At 48.2% G+C, this 8060-nt stretch overlaps 1 protein-coding gene across 2 annotated transcripts in view; it reads left to right on the top strand.

Moving 5' to 3' along the window:
* Positions 1-7641, top strand: part of ASPHD1 (aspartate beta-hydroxylase domain containing 1) — a 122990-nt gene extending 115349 nt beyond the window's left edge. Inside the window, exons 3-4 of one of the 2 annotated variants that reach the window (XR_011304400.1) lie at positions 428-7145; positions 7266-7641. Coding sequence is in view for 1 of the 2 variants with exons in the window: in XM_069652001.1 (XP_069508102.1) it covers positions 428-537 (110 nt within the window). In the remaining variant the exon portion in view is untranslated. Of the gene's footprint in view, positions 1-427 lie in introns of both variants that reach the window. The other variant, XM_069652001.1, reaches the window with a different exon arrangement.
* The last annotated feature ends 419 nt before the right edge of the window (positions 7642-8060 follow it).

Below are 8060 nucleotides of genomic sequence, written 5' to 3' on the forward strand. Positions count from 1 at the left end.
GAAAGACACAGACACGTTGGAAGAATTGTATTTACATGGAAGCTAAAAAATAATGTCCGTGCTTCTTTGGCTGGACATTCTTGCTTTATTTAAGACTGTTGCACCACAAGTATCCCAATCAACAAACCATGACCTACAGCACTTCTGCCTGGTGTTCCACCGCATTACCAACGCAAAGAGAGATAGGGGGCCTTCTTTGCCTGTGCATTGAGCAGACCAGATCAATATGTGTTAGGTGCAGTTTGAATGGTACCCACGTGGCAATATTGAGCCTTCTTTTTAAGCATCAACCCAACATGCATGACCTGATCACATAATATATGTACACATGCTCTTTTCACATTACATACGTGGACACATCTATAGATATTGCCTGTTTTGGTGTGGTCTATATACATTACATATTGACGCTTATCTCTCCCATCAGGCACTGCAGAGGATGGGCCACGAGTAGTCTTCATGGTGGACCTGTGGCACCCCAACGTGGCACCCCCTGAACGGCAGGCCCTGGATTTCATCTTTGCACCCGGACGGTAAAGAGGCCACACAATTGCTCACCAAATCAGTCATGAGAACCATCAATAGCCCGACAGGAATATGAATTGTCCACCAGGACAACAAATAACCTGCTAGAGACACCTGATCAGTCGAGCGTACCTCATCCAGCGTGACACACTTGATAATCACTTGTTTTCATTTCTGAAGCATTGTGGAGCATTTCCTCTAAAGTAAAATGGATACTACTGCAGCCACTCAAACGGCAGCACAGCTATTTCAATCATTTTGACCGAGTACGCCACTGATTTGAACCAATAATTTTGCTCATTAGGAGCAGGAATTGGGCGCATTTGGACCGCAAATGTCACTGATGTGGTGGTTCTTGGTTTAGCAGCACTTAAGAACAATGAAAAACCTTCGGAGAAAGTCATGGATTCCATTGTTTATACTTCATATCCTTGTTTTGAGCAATACTAACAACACTAAAATAAAATATGTTCCTTTGTGGTTGTGATGATGGGGAAAGTGGGGTTGTGGGTGGTTTGGGGGTAAGCAAAGAATCCCAACTCATCTGGACAGAATCCCTGCCTCATCTGAAAAATACATTATTTAGGGCAATGTAACAAGAGCATTGGCAATGGAATTGTGCACTGTTTCATGTCCCTTATGCAAAAGACATCACCTCAGACTGAAGGTGGTGTTACTCCCTTTTAAGTTGACTGTCCAATTAGATCCCTTGATTACCCCCCTGGTCTTGAAACCCCAATTGTAGGCCCTATCATACAAGTACTGACTTCTAATCTGGACTATAACCATTCATCAATTCTATTATCCTGTGTGCAGCACAGCAACAGTACTTGGGGCCTTTCCTGGTGGTAAAGCGAACAACTTGGCACAGAGCAAGCAAGCAGGCTGCTAACATCTTGACTTAACTAGATATAAAGTAATATTTCAACAAGGACAAGAGGTCTGGCAGGCACTAGTACAGGAGAGAAGGAAGGAAACCATGTTACATTTAATGATAGAGTAGCACACTTGGGTTGTGTTCTAGGCTTCAGAAGAGGGGAAGAGTCTGTCCTTTTACTCCAAGGTTGCGTCAGGGTTCCCCAGAAAAAGCAGAACTTTAGCCAAATCCGTCATATGCGTCAAAAGTTATTAGCAATTTATTTTTCGGTTTTCCTATCTTTCTCGATACTCAACTTAATACTGTGACCACAGCACTATAATATGTGTATAAATGAAAATATGAATTATTAGTCCAATTCATGTTTTCAAGAAAGGTGAGCCAGCAGCACTTTGACAGGCTGACGTCTTTATTAGGCTAAAGTATATTCTGTTTTACAAACTGTTCTCATGGAGTAGGTCCCTTTTTCAGGCAGTGCTGGTGAAATAGACTGGCCTAATGTGCACAGACTTGCATTTAAACTGGCAATCTACCTCAGATGCACTGCCATTATTGTGCTAGACCCCCCCCCCCACCACATGACACCCCAAGAAGTTACAATACAGGACCTTGACCTCAATTATATCACACGCAGGGGCATCACAGTCTTGGGCTATGATTAAATCACAGGAAGTGGCTTACAAAAATCTTACAGTAAGTATAAAATGAATAAATTGTTGGATTCTAGGATTGCCCCAGGCCGCCCTTCATCTCAAACACGCACCTGCATTAAGAATACACAGACACGTCTATGTAGTTCAGGGTCCCGGCGGCGACTGCTGCCTTCGGGTTACTCTTTTATTAAACTTGCTTGCGCAAGCCGGAACAAGGCTCACGCATGCGCACAACTGCTTAGTACACTCCGTAACATTCCTCCTTTTCTTTAAATGAAAAACAGAACAGTAACATAATAATATGCAACGACTCAACGTGAGTCAACTTGTGTTACCACTGCAGCTGTCTCGGCATCGGTGTCCATTACATAGTCCTGGAATCGGGGTTGGACGCCTCCTCGCCTCCCTGCTCAGGTACCTCCGGCTGTCATCCTGGGCCGGACGTGGTGTGTCATTTGGTGGAGGATCCCCTCCACCGTCATACCCTTCGTCGACAGAGTGACGTCTGCATCCTCAGGCCCGTTGGCCCCTTGGTTTCCTTCGGCGGATTGCCATACATTTTTTTTAAATAGGACTCATTATGGGTCACAGTTCCGCGTCCATCAGCCGCAGATATCATTGATCCTTTCACATGTGTCACCTCCATGGGCTGAGGTTCGTACGTAAGGGACATCTTTCCTTCGGGATGCCTGTTTCGTATCAACACTTTGTCTCCTACAGCGATGACCTTGCCTTGTAGGTTTCTCTGGCTGCTTTCTTTCTCATTGGTTGCCTGCCGCTGCTCTCGAACACGGTCATTGTCAATTATACCTGGTTCTCTTCCCTCCACCTCAGGTATCAGACCTGTGGGGCAACATTTAAACAGTGCCTCTGCAGGTGCTACTCCAGTGGACTGGTATAGGGTTGCCCTATACTCCCTGAGGAATTCAAATAAGTTCTGATGTAACTCCCCTCCTCCATTCAGTGAAATTCAGAATAATTTGTCTAAAGTACCCATAAACCTCTCTGCTTCACCATTGGCCCTTGGCCAGAGGGGTCTCATCTTTCGATGTCTGATGCCGCCGTCTTCCATGTACTTGGCAAATTGCTGACCCTGGAACGTCAGGCCATTGTCCGAGCAAAGTTCATACGGAAAACCGTGTGTGGCAAACATTTTCTCCAGAGATAATATGGTACGATCGCAAGCTGTAGACTCCACCAGCTCGATCTATGGGTATCTGGACGACTGGTCCACTGGCAGGAAATACATACCCCGCCCCATTGACCCAAAGTCTGCGTGCACGGTTCGCTCCTTTCCATGGATTGTATCGTGGGTCCCCTCTCGGCAGGGCTGGCAGCCTGACGCGGAATACATAGACGCACATATTCGTCCACTCGCCTATCTAGGTCCGAAAACCATACCTTGCCTCACAAACGTGCTTTAGTTTTTGCCGTGCCCTGGGGCCCTTTGTGAGCGAGTTCCAGTACCTTCGCAACCAGGGTGCGAGGTATGATAATCTGCAGTCCCCTCAGCATCAGTTCCTCTTCTGACATCGAGAGCTCATTTCGGGCCTTCCACAGCGCCTGCAAGTCTTGTTGAGCCCCCATCTCTCTTCTGGTGTTGATGGCCAGTACTTCTTTCCAATCACCGCTGTCCATGGCCCCCTGAATTATTTAAAGCACCTTGTCCTTTCTCGAAGCTTCCACTATCTCTTGAATTGTTAACGCCACGGGCATGGCTGCTTCCACCACATTCCAGACCATTTCAACACATTCGAACACCTCCAGTTTCTCATGTGTACGGCCGGCCCCTGGGTGACGAGACAAATAGTCAGCGGGATTTTTGGTGCCTGGTCGGTATTGCAGTTTTGCCCCATATTCGATCACGGACAACATCCACCGCTCTGTTCCAGGGGGTGGTTTTGAGGAGCCGCCCAACATGATGGGGATCAGAGGGTTGTGGCCTGTGATGACCACCACGGGTTTCCCAAAAATGTATAGTCTGAAGTGCTTACACCCCCATAGGATGGCCAGTGCCTCTCTTTCAATCTGCGAATATCTCTTTTCTGTATCAGACAGAGCCTTGCTGGCATACGCAATTGGATGCATCTGTCCTTGGGCATCTGCCTGTAGTAGCACCGCGCCCAGTCCCACCGGGCTGGCATCCACCACGATCTCCGACTCTCTCTCCGGATTAAAGTATGCCATAGTTTCACTGCCCGTTAGCGCAGTTTTAATGTCTTCGAACGCCTTCTGTTCTCTGGAGGTCCATGCCCAGACATTGTTCTTAGTAAGCACTCTCAACGTCTCAGCTAAAGACGGTAGATCTCGGATGAACCGGCCACAGTAGTTCACCATACCTAGGAAACTCCTGACCTCCGAGGGTGTTTCTGGGGCCGCTGCTTCTTGTATGTCGCGCACTTTCTCCGGGTCCAGGGATATGCCCCTGCGTGGAATATAAACCCAAAAAACTCAATTAATTCTTTGAAAAATTCACAATTGCCCTTGTGCAACGTGAGGCCTAGGTTTTTGATCCTGTCCAATGTTTTTTCCAGTCTTTCCATGTGCCCCGCTTCTGAGGAAGCAAAAACCAAGATATCGTCCCTTAAATTTATGACGCCTTTCAGTCCAGCCAGGACACCTCGGATGACATTTTGAAAAACTTTGGCCGCTGACAAGATGCCGAAGCTTAACCTTTTGAACTGATATAGGCCCTCATGTGTAGTGAAGGTCGTAATATAGCAGGACTCAGGGTGTAGCTCCAACCGATGATACCCGGACTGGAGGTCCAATTTAGAGAACACTCTGGCACCCTGGAGTTCGCCCACTATATCATCCAATGTCGGAGTGAGGTGCCTCTCTCTTCTGATTGCCATGTTAGGCAGCCGCATATCGACACAAATGCGTACGGCCCCCGGCTGTTTGGGTTTCGCCGCTACAATGATTGGGGACACCCATGGGGTGGGGCCTTCGACCTTTTCAATGATGTCCCTATCCACTAGAGCCTGTAGTTCCTGTTTGACTTGCGTCCTCAGGTGAAACGGGATTCTCCTATGCTTGAGTGCCGTCTGCCTCACAAACTCGTCGATGTGGAGACGGATGGGGTCCCCCTTGAGCTTGTCGACGCCTCTGAAAATGTCTGCATAACGCTCCATGATGTGGTCAATGTCTGTCAGATAGACTGACTTGACGAAATGAACAATGTGCAGCACCTCTGAGGCCGCACAGCTTAGTAGCGAATGGGAGCTCACTTACGTGACAAAGAATCTGGCCTTTATAGCGTTCTGTCCGTGGGTGACCGATGCCATGAATGACCCCTTTAGTGGTAGGGGCGTGTCCCCCCCAAAAGTGTAGATTCTTGCTTTGGTGCCCTCAAGCACCGGCGGGCCTGGTAGAGCCTCATAATGTTCTGCGGCTAAAACACAGACTGATGCTCCCATGTCAATTACTACTGGGGTTGGGGTTTCCCCGATGTTGACCATGCAGGTAGGCTGCCTCCGCTTCCTTGTGCCTGACGCTATATTCGATATGAAAAATACTTCCTCTTCATCCTCTTCCGCGATGTCCAGTTCTTGAAGACCTTGTTCTACTGCCGCAACATTTTTAGACTTTCTTGGGTTACCACTGCCAACTCTCGCTGGGCCCCTGGACATAGCCACTGGTACAGCTGCCCTGCACACACTTGCGTAATGTCCTGGCACGCCACAACGGCCACATACCCTTGTCTTTGCTGGACACTCGCCCACGTGAGGGAGATCATAACCACAGTACTGACATGAATGCGTATGTTGGGGTTTTGAGACACTTCAGGCTTTTTATGACCCCAGCGCTGCTTTTGAGAGGTTGAGCGACCTATGGCAAAAGCCTCCTCACACTTCCCCGGGCGGACAGCTGCATCCATCCGGGCTCCCCTGCTCTCAGCCAGTTCATATGCACGTCCCATGTCCAAAATTTGCGCCAGGCCGGGCTCACGGAGTACCTGTCTTCGCAGCTTCCCCGAGCTGCACCCTTGAATAAGTTGGTTGCGTACCATGCCTTCCTCATTCTCCCACCTGCATGTGCTGACCAGTTGCCTTAACCTCCCACAGAACTGGTCCAATGTCTCATCCCCCGACTGCTTTTCCGCACACATGACAAACCTGTCATAATCCATATTTGCTAGAGGTAGGAAATTATTTTGTAGGGCAGTCTTTACAGCTGCATATGTCGTCGCCTGCGTGTTCAATGATTCAAAAATCTGATGTACCTCCGATCCTATCCTGCCGAGTACAGCATAGTTGCCACCTTTGCGTCGTCCTCCGTCTCACCGGTGGCTCTGAAGAACATTTCCAGCTTCTTTACCCATAACAACCATTTGGGACCGAGCTTGGATGGGAGCCCCGAAAGGTCAAATTCAGGCATAGACACCAAAGTACCTTGTTGTCTGTGTGGCAGTGGCGCTGGAGCAACAGCCGCATCTTCCTGTTCGCCCATGCTGTCAGACCGCATGAACACCCCACTTTAGTGCATGAGGCCGCAAGTCTGTCTCCTCCTCGCGATGAAGCACACCCCAAATACTTGACTCCTCAGTGTGCAAGGCTTAGACAACACCTGTGGCCAGGATCTTTACAGTGGCAGGATCATGGTGTATGGGATACCAAATTATCAGTTCAGAAGAAACACAATCGGTGCACAAGCACTCTTTCAGGCCGCAACCGTTGTGTTGAATATGCCAAAATGGCGGCCAACTTTCCGCGTAGGAATCAGCGCTTCGTGAGTGTGTCAGATCACCTCAACCTCGGTTAGAATGTCCTTCTGAGGATTCCACCCACCCCACTTAGCGTCTTCCTCATCGCCAATGTTGGATTCTAGGATTGCCCCAGGCCGCCCTTCATCTCACACAAGCACCTGTATTAAGAACACACGGACATGTCTATGTAGTTCAGGGTCCCGACGGCGACTGCTGCCTTCGGGTTACTCTTTAATTAAACTTGCATGCGCAAGCCGGAACGTGGCTCACGCATGCATACAACTGCTTAATACACGCCGTAACATACATAACTCCACATTCTCAATGAAACAGAGTGAAGGCAGGAACAGGAGTTGCAAAGATATGCAGAGTGGTCCCAGCTGTCGTCCCTTGTCTACTAAACAAGGTAAGCCTGAAGGAGGAATCTATTGCCTTGAAAACTTCTAGAAACAACCGTGTTAGAGTATTATTGTTATAAGAAAAACGGTTAAGAAACACAGAGGTTGAGTTTGAATGTCCCTACATTTGTCACAGAAGTAAATCGATAACGCTATAAAAAAATAAAAGAACAATACAGAAGCTCATTTAGAGTGTGGGGATAAGAATACTTATGCCACCAATACGCCAAAAAACAGTCGTAAAGGTATTGGGACGACCTTTTCCCTCCCATAATCAGTTTGGCCAAAGCAGCATTTCGTACACCGACGAAAATACAAATCTGCCCAATTGCATGGCCACAACACTGATGCGTCACTAGCCCTGCCCCATCAGAAAAGCGATTGATAGGTGGCCATGCAAAGACCGCAAAAGGAGTGGCCAGTAAATAAATAAAATATTTGGGTATTCCTCCATAACTTACAATGGATGCAGCATGAATGGAAATTAACAAGGGGGGTCCTGGGAGTCCCTCTGCCAGACATTAGTTCTGGTTAAGAGAGACTTACCCAGAGTCTTTAGCTCACTATCTTTCACAGAGAAGAAATATCCTAAACATATCAGTCTTTGTCCCGGCCCTGGGGCAGTCCAGCACCAAAATGCTAGGCAATTCTCCTCTGAACAAGAGTACCAACAGAAACCCCAGACACGTGTTTCGGTCTGGTTGGACCTCATCAGTAGGGTGGATCTGTGCCTCTCTAAGAATAGTGAGCAAGGGGTCCACGTCTGGATTCCCCTAGTAACTTAGGGTGAGACCCAAAGTTACTTGCATATGCAAATTAACAAGGGGGGTCCTGGAGTGAGCTAAAGACTCTGGGTAAGTCTCTCGCAACCAGGACGAATGTCTGGCAGAGGGACTCCC

Source organism: Ambystoma mexicanum, chromosome 3p (assembly GCF_040938575.1).
Source record: "Ambystoma mexicanum isolate Mex_15411 chromosome 3p, UKY_AmexF1_1, whole genome shotgun sequence".
Classification (NCBI taxonomy): Eukaryota; Metazoa; Chordata; class Amphibia; order Caudata; family Ambystomatidae; genus Ambystoma; species Ambystoma mexicanum.